The sequence below is a fragment of the Ambystoma mexicanum genome, chromosome 8 (assembly GCF_040938575.1).
Source record: "Ambystoma mexicanum isolate Mex_15411 chromosome 8, UKY_AmexF1_1, whole genome shotgun sequence".
Taxonomy (NCBI): Eukaryota; Metazoa; Chordata; class Amphibia; order Caudata; family Ambystomatidae; genus Ambystoma; species Ambystoma mexicanum.
The window spans coordinates 60,592,214-60,609,903 of NC_090929.1; the positions used below are offsets into that span (position 1 = coordinate 60,592,214).

The 17,690-nt window shown below is 55.3% G+C and overlaps 1 protein-coding gene across 1 annotated transcript in view; it reads left to right on the top strand.

Annotated features, from left to right (window-relative positions):
• The window catches only part of AIF1L (allograft inflammatory factor 1 like), a 143,455-nt gene extending 131,168 nt beyond the window's left edge, over nucleotides 1-12,287 (top strand). Inside the window, exon 6 of the mRNA XM_069609278.1 lies at nucleotides 9,779-12,287. Coding sequence (XP_069465379.1) covers nucleotides 9,779-9,866 — 88 coding nt within the window. The 3' untranslated portion in view covers nucleotides 9,867-12,287. The remainder of the gene's footprint in view (nucleotides 1-9,778) is intronic.
• Nucleotides 12,288-17,690: the final 5,403 nt, after the last annotated feature.

The following is a 17,690-nucleotide window of genomic DNA, read 5'->3' on the forward strand; positions in this document are numbered from 1 at the left end:
CTCCCCAGCTTACCTGAGACTGGGTGATCCTCTCCCCACTGTTTCCTCCCCTGGATGCCAGGTCCACACATCCTCCACTCCCCACCCTGCCTGAGACTGGGTGATCTGCTCCCCACTGTTTCCTCCCCTGGTTGCCAGGTCCACACACCCTTCACTCCCCACCCTACCTGAGACTGGGCGATCTGCTCCCCACTGTTTCCTCACCTGGATGCCAGGTCCACACATCCTCCACTCCCCACCCTGCCCAAGACTGGGTGATCTGCTCCCCTCTGTTTCCTCCCCTGGATGCCAGGTCCACACATCCTACACTCCCCACCCTACCGGAGACTGGGTGATCTGCTCCCCACTGTTTCGTCGCCTGGATGCCAGGTCCACACACCCTTCACTCCCCAGCCTACCGGAGACTGGGTGATCTGCTCCCCACTGTTTCCTCCCCTTGATGCCAGGTCCACACACCCTTCACTCCCCACTATGCCCAAGACTGGGTGATCTGCTCCCCACTGTTTCCTCCCCTGGATGCCAGGTCCACACACCCTTCACTCCCCACCCTGCCCGAGACTGGGTCATCTGCTCCCTACTGTTTCCTCCCCTGGATGCTAGGTCCACACACCCTTCACTCCCCACCCTACCTGAGACTGGGTGATCTGCTTCCCACTGTTTCCTCACCTGGATGCCAGGTCCACACATCCTCCACTCCCCACCCTACCCAAGACTGGGTGATCCGCTCCCCACTGTTTCCTCCCCTGGATGCCAGGTCCACACATCCTCCACTCCCCAGCTTACCTGAGACTGGGTGATCCTCTCCCCACTGTTTCCTCCCCTGGATGCCAGGTCCACACATCCTCCACTCCCCACCCTGCCGGAGACTGGGTGATCTGCTCCTCACTGTTTCCTCCCCTGGTTGCCAGGTCCACACACCCTTCACTCCCCACCCTACCTGAGACTGGGCGATCTGCTCCCCACTGTTTCCTCCCCTGGATGCCAGGTCCACACATCCTCCACTCCCCACCCTGCCCAAGACTGGGTGATCTGCTCCCCTCTGTTTCCTCCCCTGGATGCCAGGTCCACACATCCTACACTCCCCACCCTACCGGAGACTGGGTGATCTGCTCCCCACTGTTTCGTCGCCTGGATGCCAGGTCCACACACCCTTCACTCCCCAGCCTACCGGAGACTGGGTGATCTGCTCCCCACTGTTTCCTCCCCTTGATGCCAGGTCCACACACCCTTCACTCCCCACTCTGCCCAAGACTGGGTGATCTGCTCCCCACTGTTTCCTCCCCTGGATGCCAGGTCCACACACCCTTCACTCCCCACCCTGCCCGAGACTGGGTCATCTGCTCCCTACTGTTTCCTCCCCTGGATGCTAGGTCCACACACCCTTCACTCCCCACCCTACCTGAGACTGGGTGATCTGCTTCCCACTGTTTCCTCACCTGGATGCCAGGTCCACACATCCTCCACTCCGCACCCTACCCAAGACTGGGTGATCCGCTCCCCACTGTTTCCTCCCCTGGATGCCAGGTCCACACATCCTCCACTCCCCAGCTTACCTGAGACTGGGTGATCCTCTCCCCACTGTTTCCTCCCCTGGATGCCAGGTCCACACATCCTCCACTCCCCACCCTGCCTGAGACTGGGTGATCTGCTCCCACTGTTTCCTCCCCTGGTTACCAGGTCCACACACCCTTCACTCCCCACCCTACCTGAGACTGGGCGATCTGCTCCCCACTGTTTCCTCCCCTGGATGCCAGGTCCACACATCCTCCACTCCCCACCCTGCCCAAGACTGGGTGATCTGCTCCCCTCTGTTTCCTCCCCTGGATGCCAGGTCCACACATCCTACACTCCCCACCCTACCGGAGACTGGGTGATCTGCTCCCCACTGTTTCCTCCCCTGGATGCCAGGTCCACACATCCTCCACTCCCCACCCTACCAGAGACTGGGTGATCTTCTCCCCACTGTTTCCTCCCCTGGATGCCAGGTCCACACATCCTCCACTCCCCACCCTGCCTGAGACTGGGTGATCTGCTCCCCACTGTTTCCTCCCCTGGTTGCCAGGTCCACACACCCTTTACTCCCCACCCTACCTGAGACTGGGTGATCTGCTCCCAACTGTTTTCTCCCCTGGATGCCAGGTCCACACATCCTCCACTCCCCACCCTGCCCAAGACTAGGTGATCAGCTCCCCTCTGTTTCCTCCCCTGGATGCCAGGTCCACACACCCGTCACTCCCCAGCCGACCTGACACTGGGTGATCTGCTCCCCACTGTTTCCTCTCCTGGATGCCAGGTCCACACACCCTTCACTTCCCACCCTACCTGAGACTGTGTGATCTGCTCCCCACTGTTTTCTCCCTTGGATGCCAGATCCACACACCCTGTACTCCCCACCCTACCTGAGACTGGGTGATCTGCTCCCCACTGTTTCCTCCCCTGGATGCCAGATCCACACATCCTCCACTCCCCACCCTACCTGAGACTGGGTGATCTGCTCCCACTGTTTCGTCGCCTGGATGCCAGGTCCACACACCCTTCACTCCCCGCCCTACCGGAGACTGGGTGATCTGCTCCCCACTGTTTCCTCCCCTGGATGCCAGGTCCACACACCCTTCACTCCCCACTCTGCCCAAGACTGGGTGATCTGCTCCCCACTGTTTCCTCCCCTGGATGCCAGGTCCACACACCCTTCACTCCCCACCCTGCCCGAGACTGGGTCATCTGCTCCCTACTGTTTCCTCCCCTGGATGCTAGGTCCACACACCCTTCACTCCCCACCCTACCTGAGACTGGGTGATCTGCTTCCCACTGTTTCCTCACCTGGATGCCAGGTCCACACATCCTCCACTCCCCACCCTACCCAAGACTGGGTGATCCGCTCCCCACTGTTTCCTCCCCTGGATGCCAGGTCCACACATCCTCCACTCCCCAGCTTACCTGAGACTGGGTGATCCTCTCCCCACCGTTTCCTCCCCTGGATGCCAGGTCCACACATCCTCCACTCCCCACCCTGCCGGAGACTGGGTGATCTGCTCCTCACTGTTTCCTCCCCTGGTTGCCAGGTCCACACACCCTTCACTCCCCACCCTACCTGAGACTGGGCGATCTGCTCCCCACTGTTTCCTCCCCTGGATGCCAGGTCCACACATCCTCCACTCCCCACCCTGCCCAAGACTGGGTGATCTGCTCCCCTCTGTTTCCTCCCCTGGATGCCAGGTCCACACATCCTACACTCCCCACCCTGCCCAAGACTGGGTGATCTGCTCCCCTCTGTTTCCTCCCCTGGATGCCAGGTCCACACATCCTACACTCCCCACCCTACCGGAGACTGGGTGATCTGCTCCCCACTGTTTCGTCGCCTGGATGCCAGGTCCACACACCCTTCACTCCCCAGCCTACCGGAGACTGGGTGATCTGCTCCCCACTGTTTCCTCCCCTTGATGCCAGGTCCACACACCCTTCACTCCCCACTATGCCCAAGACTGGGTGATCTGCTCCCCACTGTTTCCTCCCCTGGATGCCAGGTCCACACACCCTTCACTCCCCACCCTGCCCGAGACTGGGTCATCTGCTCCCTACTGTTTCCTCCCCTGGATGCTAGGTCCACACACCCTTCACTCCCCACCCTACCTGAGACTGGGTGATCTGCTTCCCACTGTTTCCTCACCTGGATGCCAGGTCCACACATCCTCCACTCCCCACCCTACCCAAGACTGGGTGATCCGCTCCCCACTGTTTCCTCCCCTGGATGCCAGGTCCACACATCCTCCACTCCCCAGCTTACCTGAGACTGGGTGATCCTCTCCCCACTGTTTCCTCCCCTGGATGCCAGGTCCACACATCCTCCACTCCCCACCCTGCCGGAGACTGGGTGATCTGCTCCTCACTGTTTCCTCCCCTGGTTGCCAGGTCCACACACCCTTCACTCCCCACCCTACCTGAGACTGGGCGATCTGCTCCCCACTGTTTCCTCCCCTGGATGCCAGGTCCACACATCCTCCACTCCCCACCCTGCCCAAGACTGGGTGATCTGCTCCCCTCTGTTTCCTCCCCTGGATGCCAGGTCCACACATCCTACACTCCCCACCCTACCGGAGACTGGGTGATCTGCTCCCCACTGTTTCGTCGCCTGGATGCCAGGTCCACACACCCTTCACTCCCCAGCCTACCGGAGACTGGGTGATCTGCTCCCCACTGTTTCCTCCCCTTGATGCCAGGTCCACACACCCTTCACTCCCCACTCTGCCCAAGACTGGGTGATCTGCTCCCCACTGTTTCCTCCCCTGGATGCCAGGTCCACACACCCTTCACTCCCCACCCTGCCCGAGACTGGGTCATCTGCTCCCTACTGTTTCCTCCCCTGGATGCTAGGTCCACACACCCTTCACTCCCCACCCTACCTGAGACTGGGTGATCTGCTTCCCACTGTTTCCTCACCTGGATGCCAGGTCCACACATCCTCCACTCCGCACCCTACCCAAGACTGGGTGATCCGCTCCCCACTGTTTCCTCCCCTGGATGCCAGGTCCACACATCCTCCACTCCCCAGCTTACCTGAGACTGGGTGATCCTCTCCCCACTGTTTCCTCCCCTGGATGCCAGGTCCACACATCCTCCACTCCCCACCCTGCCTGAGACTGGGTGATCTGCTCCCACTGTTTCCTCCCCTGGTTACCAGGTCCACACACCCTTCACTCCCCACCCTACCTGAGACTGGGCGATCTGCTCCCCACTGTTTCCTCCCCTGGATGCCAGGTCCACACATCCTCCACTCCCCACCCTGCCCAAGACTGGGTGATCTGCTCCCCTCTGTTTCCTCCCCTGGATGCCAGGTCCACACATCCTACACTCCCCACCCTACCGGAGACTGGGTGATCTGCTCCCCACTGTTTCCTCCCCTGGATGCCAGGTCCACACATCCTCCACTCCCCACCCTACCAGAGACTGGGTGATCTTCTCCCCACTGTTTCCTCCCCTGGATGCCAGGTCCACACATCCTCCACTCCCCACCCTGCCTGAGACTGGGTGATCTGCTCCCCACTGTTTCCTCCCCTGGTTGCCAGGTCCACACACCCTTTACTCCCCACCCTACCTGAGACTGGGTGATCTGCTCCCAACTGTTTTCTCCCCTGGATGCCAGGTCCACACATCCTCCACTCCCCACCCTGCCCAAGACTAGGTGATCAGCTCCCCTCTGTTTCCTCCCCTGGATGCCAGGTCCACACACCCGTCACTCCCCAGCCGACCTGACACTGGGTGATCTGCTCCCCACTGTTTCCTCTCCTGGATGCCAGGTCCACACACCCTTCACTTCCCACCCTACCTGAGACTGTGTGATCTGCTCCCCACTGTTTTCTCCCTTGGATGCCAGATCCACACACCCTGTACTCCCCACCCTACCTGAGACTGGGTGATCTGCTCCCCACTGTTTCCTCCCCTGGATGCCAGATCCACACATCCTCCACTCCCCACCCTACCTGAGACTGGGTGATCTGCTCCCACTGTTTCGTCGCCTGGATGCCAGGTCCACACACCCTTCACTCCCCGCCCTACCGGAGACTGGGTGATCTGCTCCCCACTGTTTCCTCCCCTGGATGCCAGGTCCACACACCCTTCACTCCCCACTCTGCCCAAGACTGGGTGATCTGCTCCCCACTGTTTCCTCCCCTGGATGCCAGGTCCACACACCCTTCACTCCCCACCCTGCCCGAGACTGGGTCATCTGCTCCCTACTGTTTCCTCCCCTGGATGCTAGGTCCACACACCCTTCACTCCCCACCCTACCTGAGACTGGGTGATCTGCTTCCCACTGTTTCCTCACCTGGATGCCAGGTCCACACATCCTCCACTCCCCACCCTACCCAAGACTGGGTGATCCGCTCCCCACTGTTTCCTCCCCTGGATGCCAGGTCCACACATCCTCCACTCCCCAGCTTACCTGAGACTGGGTGATCCTCTCCCCACCGTTTCCTCCCCTGGATGCCAGGTCCACACATCCTCCACTCCCCACCCTGCCGGAGACTGGGTGATCTGCTCCTCACTGTTTCCTCCCCTGGTTGCCAGGTCCACACACCCTTCACTCCCCACCCTACCTGAGACTGGGCGATCTGCTCCCCACTGTTTCCTCCCCTGGATGCCAGGTCCACACATCCTCCACTCCCCACCCTGCCCAAGACTGGGTGATCTGCTCCCCTCTGTTTCCTCCCCTGGATGCCAGGTCCACACATCCTACACTCCCCACCCTACCGGAGACTGGGTGATCTGCTCACCACTGTTTCGTCGCCTGGATGCCAGGTCCACACACCCTTCACTCCCCAGCCTACCGGAGACTGGGTGATCTGCTCCCCACTGTTTCCTCCCCTTGATGCCAGGTCCACACACCCTTCACTCCCCACTCTGCCCAAGACTGGGTGATCTGCTCCCCACTGTTTCCTCCCCTGGATGCCAGGTCCACACACCCTTCACTCCCCAACCTGCCCGAGACTGGGTCATCTGCTCCCTACTGTTTCCTCCCCTGGATGCTAGGTCCACACACCCTTCACTCCCCACCCTACCTGAGACTGGGTGATCTGCTTCCCACTGTTTCCTCACCTGGATGCCAGGTCCACACATCCTCCACTCCGCACCCTACCCAAGACTGGGTGATCCGCTCCCCACTGTTTCCTCCCCTGGATGCCAGGTCCACACATCCTCCACTCCCCAGCTTACCTGAGACTGGGTGATCCTCTCCCCACTGTTTCCTCCCCTGGATGCCAGGTCCACACATCCTCCACTCCCCACCCTGCCTGAGACTGGGTGATCTGCTCCCACTGTTTCCTCCCCTGGTTGCCAGGTCCACACACCCTTCACTCCCCACCCTACCTGAGACTGGGCGATCTGCTCCCCACTGTTTCCTCCCCTGGATGCCAGGTCCACACATCCTCCACTCCCCACCCTGCCCAAGACTGGGTGATCTGCTCCCCTCTGTTTCCTCCCCTGGATGCCAGGTCCACACATCCTACACTCCCCACCCTACCGGAGACTGGGTGATCTGCTCCCCACTGTTTCCTCCCCTGGATGCCAGGTCCACACATCCTCCACTCCCCACCCTACCAGAGACTGGGTGATCTTCTCCCCACTGTTTCCTCCCCTGGATGCCAGGTCCACACATCCTCCACTCCCCACCCTGCCTGAGACTGGGTGATCTGCTCCCCACTGTTTCCTCCCCTGGTTGCCAGGTCCACACACCCTTTACTCCCCACCCTACCTGAGACTGGGTGATCTGCTCCCAACTGTTTCCTCCCCTGGATGCCAGGTCCACACATCCTCCACTCCCCACCCTGCCCAAGACTGGGTGATCAGCTCCCCTCTGTTTCCTCCCCTGGATGCCAGGTCCACACACCCGTCACTCCCCAGCCGACCTGACACTGGGTGATCTGCTCCCCACTGTTTCCTCTCCTGGATGCCAGGTCCACACACCCTTCACTTCCCACCCTACCTGAGACTGTGTGATCTGCTCCCCACTGTTTTCTCCCTTGGATGCCAGATCCACACACCCTGTACCCCCCACCCTACCTGAGACTGGGTGATCTGCTCCCCACTGTTTCCTCCCCTGGATGCCAGATCCACACATCCTCCACTCCCCACCCTACCTGAGACTGGGTGATCTGCTCCCACTGTTTCGTCGCCTGGATGCCAGGTCCACACACCCTTCACTCCCCGCCCTACCGGAGACTGGGTGATCTGCTCCCCACTGTTTCCTCCCCTGGATGCCAGGTCCACACACCCTTCACTCCCCACTCTGCCCAAGACTGGGTGATCTGCTCCCCACTGTTTCCTCCCCTGGATGCCAGGTCCACACACCCATCACTCCCCACCCTGCCCGAGACTGGGTCATCTGCTCCCTACTGTTTCCTCTCCTGGATGCTAGGTCCACACACCCTTCACTCCCCACCCTACCGGAATCTGGGTGATCTGCTCCCACTGTTTCCTTGCCTGGATGCCAGGTCCACACACCCTTCACTCCCCACCCTACCAGAGACTGGGTGATCTGCTCCCCACTGTTTCCTCCCCTGGATGCCAGGTCCACACATCCTCCACTCCCCACCCTACCTGAGACTGGGTGATCTGCTCCCACTGTTTCCTCGCCTCGATGCCAGGTCCACACACCCTTCACTCCCCAACCTACCGGAGACTGGGTGATCTGCTCCCCACTGTTTCCTCCCCTGGATGCCAGGTCCACACACCCTTCACTCCCCACTCTGCCCAAGACTGGGTGATCTGCTCCCCACTGTTTCCTCCCCTGGATGCCAGGTCCACACACCCTTCACTCCCCACCCTACCTAAGACTGGGTGATCTGCTTCCCACGCTTTGCTCGCCTGGATGCCAGGACTACACACCCTTCACTCGCCACCCTATCTGAGAGTGGGTGATCTGCTCCCCACTGTTTCCTCCCCTGGATGCCAGGTCCACACACCCTTCACTCCCCACCCTACCGGAGACTGGGTGATCTGCTTCCCACTGTTTCCTCCCCTGGATGCCAGGTCCACACATCCTCCACTCCCCACCCTACCGGAGACTGGGTGATCTTCTCCCCACTGTTTCCTCCCCTGGATGCCAGGTCCACACACCCTTCACTCCCCACCCTACCGGAGACTGGGTGATCTGCTCCCCACTGTTTCCTCCCCTGGATGCTAGGTCCACACATCCTCCACTCCCCACCCTACCTGAGACTGGGTGATCTGCTTTCCTCGCCTGGATGCCAGGTCCATACATCCTCCACTCCCCACCCTACCGGAGACTGGGTGATCTGCTCCCCACTGTTTCCTCCCCTGGATGCTAGGTCCACACATCCTCCACTCCCCACCCTACCTGAGACTGGGTGATCTGCTTCCCACGCTTTCCTCGCCTGGATGCCAGGTCCATACATCCTCCACTCCCCACCCTACCGGAGACTGGGTGATCTGCTCCCCACTGTTTCCTCCCCTGGATGCCAGGTCCACACACCCTTCACTCCCCACCCTACCTGAGACTGGGTGATCTGCTTCCCACGCTTTCCTCGCCTGGTTGCTCATAGATCCCTTGCTACCAATTGCCCCCCTCCCGTCCCCGGTTCCCAGCTCCCTGCTCCCTTGTTTCTCTGCTTCCCTCACTGTGTTCTTCCCCCTATGATTGTAAAGCGCCCCGTTGCTTCCCAAAGTGAGGTTTGCGGTCAATAAATACCCTCATAATAATAATTATCTACATTGCTCTCAAGTCTCCCATGGCCATGCCTCATAAGGTCATCCTCCAATCCTGTATTTTCCTTTGTGGTCTGAACTTTAACTTTTTTCTTTCCTATTTCAATTTGGCAAAACTACAAGTCCCATAATTCCAAGCAAAACAACAGGACTCAATGGTCTTCTCACGCCTGGCCACAGGACACTTGAGATCTCTAAATCGAACATCTCAGTTTGTTAGAATGACTTCATCTAATTCCAGTTTGCTAGGTATGTACCTCCAAGGACTCTATTGGTCAAGACTTTCAGATAAAATTGCCTAGTGGGGCAAATGGGGCAAATGGTATCCTTCCAGTGAAGTGAACTGGCATAGGTGAGTGATCATGTGGGTGGAGGGGTGGGGGAGGTCAGTCTGCTCACCCTTGCACAGGGGGTGCCACACCCTGGAGCGCATAACTGGGGGTTGTTTTTCACAGCATGTTTTTGCGTGCATGTCATCATGTACGATCATGAGGTGGGTATCTGGCTCGGTTTGGTCTCACTCTCACCCTGTTTTTTTTGTCTCTTCCCTCTGCTCCAGGATCATGGCGTTTGAAGGGCGAGCCAGGGAGAATTGCCCGAGGCCTGCTGGCCCTCCGCCGAAGAGAGACATCACCAGCTTGCCATGACGGAAGCGGTCCTGGGGACAGGAAGACTTTGTCCTCTCAGCCTATCACCCTCTTGGAACTTTCTGGATTCTCTGGATATTGGGCACAGCTTGTGTGATATGATGCCTTAGGAACGATGTGGACTGGGGAGAGGGGGGAGACCCTGTCTCCCAAACAGCCACCAATCTGTTGCCAACGTTTGTGTTAAAGTAACTCCAGCTTTATTTATTGTAGAATAAGCCCACCCCATGTTAGCAGGACCCTTTAAATCCATGCATATGATTGGGCCAGGGTGGACAGTGACATGACGGGCCATGCAGGGCTATCCGCAGAGCGCCCTGGCATAACGCCTCCTTGCCATTAAACAGAGCTCCCCTTCGACTGTCTTTAAAACATTGAATGCCCGTGGAAAGTTAGCAAACAGCTGAACACAAAGTGCAGGGGGGGGGCAATATCAGCAATAACTGCCTCGGGCCAGGTGCATACCGCTCACCTAATTATCCCAAGAGTACATCAAGAAACTGGCAATAGTTTTCAACCCTGGCCCTGCTGCAAATGTTGCAAAATATCACTCTGGATGTTGCGTTGTCTGATTCGTAAACACCTGGTCCAGCCCATCCCCCACCCTTGCACACCTGTGAAACATTCCTCCAGGTGATCCCTCACCACATTCAAGCATGCACCTGTCCCCTTAAAGGTAGACAGGTGCCACCTTCTGATGTCAGATAGAATATATGGAAATAATAAATTAGGAGGAATATACTTGAATGCGGCTTTACACACACTGGGAATGTAAGGCATGGAACTCCAGTGTAGTCCTGCGCGTCAGTTTTGAAATGCTGGATTAAATCAGTACCTTGGCTTCGTTACCTGTTACGGTTCCATAGAACAAACTTCCCTAATGATATTTATGTTATATTTGCCACTCCCTGAATCCTACCCTTCTAGGCAGCCTTTTACGCAGCTTCCAGCTCTGCCTTTTTTCTTCACTGTAACCCTCTGGAAACCCTCTGACTCTCAAATTGTTTAAACGGCTCCGGTTTTCAAGCTCTTTGCTTGATCAAATGTCACATTAACGTGAGGCAGCTGTGCAATTTCTAAAGGGGTGACATTGTCAGCCAAGAACCTTTCCTAGTAAGCGGAGTCCTGGAAAATGTGAGCATTGGAATTCCCCAAAGAAAGCTTGAAATATGGTCCTTGTTCATTGTGCGCTTGACAACAGGCGACTGTTCTCCGATGGCAACAGTACAAAGCACAGAGTACTGAGCCATGCGCTACCTCTCAGTGGCAAGCATGGGGCCCGTAGAGTGCACTGGGGCTCCTGGGAGATCAGAGTGGTGTCTGAGTGTTTCTTAAAGTCATGAATGAAAGATAGTCACGGAAACCAATAATAGAAGGAGGCTTGTTATGTTCACTCAGCCCTTCAGCACAAGAAGTATGCTCTCTAGGGTGGCACTCTGTCCTACAGGCCTTCCACGTGTAGCAGGAGACCTTGAACACAGGCCGTCCTGCTACTGCCATGGTTTACCAACAGGTGCCTATTCACATGCAAACTCTTTAGTGTATGGTTTTTACCATTTGGCGGGAGAGTGGGATGGGAAAAGAAGTGCAGTATTTGTGCATGTGTTGGTGAAACATTAGCTGTTTTAAAAATAAAGATCATTTGTTGGTAGGTAAAGGAATTGAGGTGCAGGAAGTTAATGTGATCTACAGAGGATCAGGCAGCGAGACCAGGAGGGGAAGCCGGGATTAGCACTGCGGTCCCCCAATGCCACAGCTAACACAGCAGGTAATAGACTTTGTGTCCAGCACAGGGTAGTCAATAGTTTTGGAAGGAATAATACTACTGTCACTTGGGAACTCTGAGCTGTCCCTCTACCCCCACTCTATGAAGTGCACTGCCAACCCCCAGCAGCAGGTTTCGGCAAGCAATGGCCAGCTATTGCCCGCACGGGATGGCACAGAGGTGTTTGACCTCTGCCTTGCAGAAGCTGAAATGTGTCCACGTTTGGCATGCTTTTGCCAATCTTTGTCACCCTATAGATAGCAAACTGGCAGACCCACATTTTACCCCGCATTGCCAACTGGTGCCTGTGCCTTCACCAGGCCACCCCACCATGGCATTTACTAATCACTGCCGGGCATGAGGTAAATGCGGGCATGGTAAGGCGGCGTGTTGGCACCATACAAAGCAAAGAATCAAGTGAGTGAAATGGAAGGGTTCATTGCCAACACTAACCAAACCAACCACCAGCGACACGAGACTGCGCCACATCCCGGAAGACTGTACCCGAAGACTGCAGGTGGGAAAGGACCCACCCCCCCAAGACACCTGGACACCGAAATTGCCTTAACTGTTTTTAATATGCAAAAATGCACTTGTGAAATAATATGTGTAAATAACATGAGCATTTATATAAATATATATTATACATTCCTGAATATGTATATGTTTACAATAATTGAGTGCCTCATTATATCTTGGTCTTAACTACAGCCTATGTGGCCCTGCCACTTGTCCATCCCTGGGGCTCAGTAGCGACAATCCAGCTTTGCCTTGAACGCATGAAATGAGCCTTTGGAGTCAAGCTGGAGACTGTACGCCTATTGCAAGGGCGAATGCGTGTATTTTGATCTGGACCGGCCTGGGAGAGGGGGAGAGTGTGGAGTGGGTCTGGGAGAATTCCCAAGTGGGTTTCACAGTGAAAATGCAAGGCCGGAGAGCTTGTGTGGAGTCAGTAACAAACACACGGCTGAGTGACTGACTCTGCCCAGCCCACCGGTCTTCACATGCCTGTAAAGCGCGAGTCTGCAACCTTGAGCTCCCCGCATATTTTGGACTACATCTTCCATCAGAGCTAACCAGCATAGACAATGGTGAGGGGTCATGGGAGTCATAGTACAAAGCATCTGGAGAGCCGCAGTTTGCAGACCCCGGCTTAAAGGATTCTCTTGCTTTCGCTTTAAACCAGCTGTGTTCTGAGGACCTTCCACTGGCATGGGCCTGGCACTGTCCCTGGATTTCCCGATTGGCCAGACCCTCCCTGGGGTGTCGAGAGATTAGAACGGAGGTCTAAGGTGTAAAAGCCCCTTGTAAGGTTTGTCCACATTTCATTGACGTTATGGCCCATTTTCCACAATTTACTTGGCAGACAGGAGGCGAAGGAGGGAACATAAATTACGACCTTGCCCCGCAATTCCTCTCTGCCATACGAATACTCCTCGCAGTTACAGAAGCATGCATTTTCATGCTGACGCAAATGCTGTGGCCTGCATTTCACATCAGAAAAAAGCCAGCAGACTCCATAGTAATCCATTGTAAACGCTGCCTGCCATGCTTACACGACCGGTGGTGTACACACTTGCAAGCCACCCTTTTGCACTCGGCTGTGCAAAATGAGTACACACCACCTGTCATGTACACTTGGCAATTGGCGTTTGCTCATTTGGGAGGGCTGAGGGCAAAAGGGTGCCGTACAAGCGTGTAGGCTACCTTTTTGCTCGCTACTTTTGCACTCCATCGCGCAACTGTTGAAAATTGTGCGGACTGGACTTGCCTATGCAAGAGTAAACATAGCAGGTCCCTTCTGTGCAATTAACACGGAACTCAAAAACAAGCTCTAATGACGTCCCTGTATACCACCGGTCTGCAATCTGTATGTCTCTGCATTTTGGACTATGACTCCCATGGTCCCTCACTGTTGACTGGGCTGGCTAGGGGCCATGGGAGATGTAGTCCAAAACATATGGAAAGCCAATGGTTGCGGCCCCATTATATGCCCTCACCAAGGGCAGGGAGTGAATGGGTAACGGCTGCTTGTCTGCTTCTGCCCCATTCACAGCCCCCCCTTCCTCTCTCCCTCTCTCCTAATGTGTTGGGTGGTTGGATGAGAAGTTTAGAGGCACTGGTGCTTGATGGGATATTCCAGTTGTACCCTTTCAGATGTCTTTCAAAGCCAATGTTGTCATTAAAACGTGTAATAACTGTGCTTGGTCTGAGGCTGGAACCCGAGCACACCCTGGCGGGAGGGCCACCATCTGTGGGCCCCACGGGAGGGAACTGCGATTTCACAAAGAAGAGACTGGAGAAAATTGTAGGTTCCTAAGAATGCGGCCAGGACCGCCGTGAGCAGTGTTCGAAGTGGAAAGGAGCGTTTGGGAGCAGTACTCCTCTACTTCATCTAATTAAGTTTTACTGTTCTTATACTTTTATTTTAAAAGAAACCCTTCCCTAACTTCTTTGTTTTCAAATAAAAGTGTGGGAAGAAGTTGAAACTTGCACTTCAGTGCACTGCACTAAAGTTCCCTTAAACAGCCGGCTCATGTTTTTGAGGGTTTGTATTGTGCATGGGGGGGGGCTTGGCGATGGGGTTTGTGGAGAGCGGGGAAGGCCAGTAGGGAGCATAGTTCCACTACTTCTTTTCGTACACTTCGACCACTGGCCGTGAGGGTTCCTAAGTAATGTTCGGGGGATCCCGGGGCAGTCTCTCCTTGGAGCCGAACCCCCACAGAGCCACAGTGATTCATTATGGAGGCACTCAGAAATGCACAGCTAAAAGGGCCGACCTGTTTCTAATTATTGTAGCCTTTGAACTATGAAATTTCTTAAAATGTCAAGCTTTCCGTATTTTTTGAGGGTTCTTTCATATTTGCTGAAACGACTACCAGAGATCAATTGTGCTGGACTGCTGAAAATGGTCAGGAGAGCAGAGGCTTTGGTTTGGTATGGTAATGCTTATTTGTAAAGCGCCTATACACAAGGCAAGTCTTTCAAAGCACTCAAGGATGGAGGGAAGAAGGAGAAAAAACAACTTTCATTCAGAGCCCTTGAATTTCTGAGCGATAGAAGTCTGCCTGGGCAGAGTAAGTGCATATAATACAATTAACAGTGAAGATAACAGCAAATAGGCCTGACAATGACCCTGCAGTTGTTCCAAGTGCATTGAGGCGCCACCATGCAAGGAGGGGAGACAGGGGAAGATAGACAATATTCTAGGCATGGTGTGTTCAGATTGTGCAAGGGCACGGACAGAACAGGAGAGGAGGGGAGAACAAGTGAGTGGGGGGGAGTCCCAGTGCACCCAGTCAGTCAGAAGCTCAGGTAAGTGCTGAGAGATGCCACTCTCATGGGTCATTGACCAAGTGCAGTAGCGATGAGGCAAGTGCAGGCCCGGAGGCTTGTTTAGAGCAGACTAGCAGCCTTCTGTGTGGAAAGGAGGGAGAGAGGGATAGAGCGGAGAGAGAGGTTAGCAGGGTAGAGGCAGAGAGAAGGAAGAGGAGAAGAGGAAGGTCTAGAGGAGTTTCGGGAATTTAAGGAGATCAGGATCAAGACAGGGTGCAGCAGGGAGGCTATTCCAGAGGGAGGCCCCTCCTGAGGATAAAAACCTCCCTCCAAATCTCTGCTTGGAGAACCGGCTCTCTCACAGAAGGTTGGAGGTAGATGAGCGGAGGGCTCGGGAAGGACAGTATTTAGGCAGCCAGCGTTGCAGATAGGTAGGTCCCTGGCACCAAAAAGCCTTGTGGACGATGCAGAGGGTCTTGAACTTGATCCTTGCAGCCACGGGGAGCCAGTGGAGGGATTTCAGGGCCGGAGAGATGCAATCCCTGGGCTTGAAGCCAAGGATAAGTCTTGTGGTTCTGTTCTGCATGAGTTGCAGAGGGCGCAGAGCCGTGGCAGGGAGGTTTGCGAAAGAGGATGTTGCAGTAGTCCAGCCTAGAAATAACCAAGGCTCTGGAGACAGTGAGCCACTGGGGGAAGGTGAGAAAAGCAAGAGTATCTATGAGGAGGTGCAGCTGGTAGTTGGACTTTTTAGAAATTCCCAAAATGTGAGTGGAGAAGGAGAGAGTGGAGCTGAAGATGACCACAAGGTTTCTATCCTCGCATTTGGGTGCAGGCGCAGGGCCAAGGGAGGCCGGCCAGAGTGAGAGTGGGAAAGTGGGAGCAGGAGTCCCAATGCAAACAATATCAGTCTTACTGGCGTTAAGGAGAGGGTGTTTGCGGCACGCCATGACTGAATTGCGGACAGACATTCAGATATGAACGAGGTAGAGGAGGTGGCTGAGGGTATCATGAAGGAGAGTTGCGTGTCATCCGCATAACACTAGAAGTTATAGGTGACAGTGGCAATCACACATGCCAGGGTAGCCATGTGGCCATTGAAAAACCAGGGGGATAGGTTAGAACTCTGAGGAATGCCACAGGTTGAAAGAGTGATAGTAGAGAAAAAGGACACAATTTCCACCTGGGATGGGCGGTCAGAAAGGAAGGAGGTTAACCATGCAAGATCCTGACCAGTGATCCCCAGGGTGTCACAGAGACGTGCAATCAGGATGTTGTGTTTTATTTTACCGCATCAAAGGTAGAGGAGAGGTCAAGAAGAATGAGGACAGAGGGAGGACAGAGGTAGTGTTAGTGTCAAGATTTCAGAGCAGGTCTTCAGGGTGTTTCTGTGCCTCGGGATGTTCTAAAGCCAGACTAATGGTCGTGGAAGCAACCAGCAGATTCAGTGTGGAGAGTGAGCTGAGAGATAGACAGCTTCTCCAGGAGTTTGCCCAGGAAAGGGGTGATAAAGATGGGGCGGTAGTTTGCCGGAATGGAGGGTTCAGCAGAGGATTTCTTAAGCAGAGAGTGCACAAGGGAGTGCTTAAGAGAAGATGGGAAAACTCCAGTGGCAAAAGAGAGATTGCAGAGATCAGCCAAGGCTGGAGCAAGAGAGTCAATGGTTTTGGAGGGGTGGGGGTCCACCTGTTAGATGAAGACCGGACTTGTCTGGTGACCTCATCAGGTGTGATGGGAGTGAAAGAAGAGGAGAGAAGTGGTGGAGGGGCCAAGAGGGTCTCCAGAGGTGTTGGTGTATGATGTGGTATGGAAGTGAGGGAGGAAAGAATGTCTTAGGTTTTTGCGTTGAAGTGTGTAGCCAGGACCGAGCAAAGGTCCTGGGTGGGTGTGACAGAGAGGAGGCTGCTGCAGGACTGGCTAGTTCCTTACAGACTTTGAAGAGTCTGGCCGTGTTGTTTGATGTCGCAGAGATGCGGGCTTGAATAAAGAAATGTTTTCCACCAATGATCTCTGCCTTAATGCCAGTAAGACTGAGATTTTCCTCATTGGCACACCTGCTCCCTCCTTTCTATTGCTCTCTGGCCAACCTCTCTTGGCCCTCTTCCTTCTCCCACCTGTGAGGCTAAAAACCTTGGTGTCATCTTCGACTATGCACTCTCCTTCTCTCCTCACATCTCTGATGTCTCTAAGAAGTCACACTACCAGCTGCACCTCATCAGAGGTATTCTTCCTTTCCTCTCCTTCCCCCAGAGGCTCACTGTCTCCAGAGCCCTGGTTCTCTCTAGGCTGGACTACTTCAACAGCATCTTTCTAAATTTGCCTGCTCCTTCTCTCCGCCCTCTGCAACTCATCCAGAACAGGGATCTTATCTCTCTAGGACTGAAATCTCTGCACTGGCTCCCAGTGGCTGCGGGGATTAAGTTCAAAACCCTCTGCATTGTCCACAAGACCTTCTGGGCCCTGGGGCCTCAATATCTTCAACTCTCTCTTCCTAAATATCTTCCCTCTCGAGCTCTTCACTCATCTGCCTCCAACTCCGTCAGGGTCAGTCGCCTCTCCAAGCAACGAGTTGGTGGAAGATGTCTTTCTTCGATTGGGGCCTCCCTCTGAAACAGCCTCCCTCCCTGAAACTTGAGGAAAACCATCTTCGGTTCCGGAAGCACCTCAAGACTTTCCTTTTTGCTTCTGCTTTCTCTCCTCCTCTACCCTGCTGAACTCCTGACTGAAACTGCATTGGTCACCTGGCTGCCCTCTGATCTCAGGCCCAGGTCAACTTCCCCACCAGC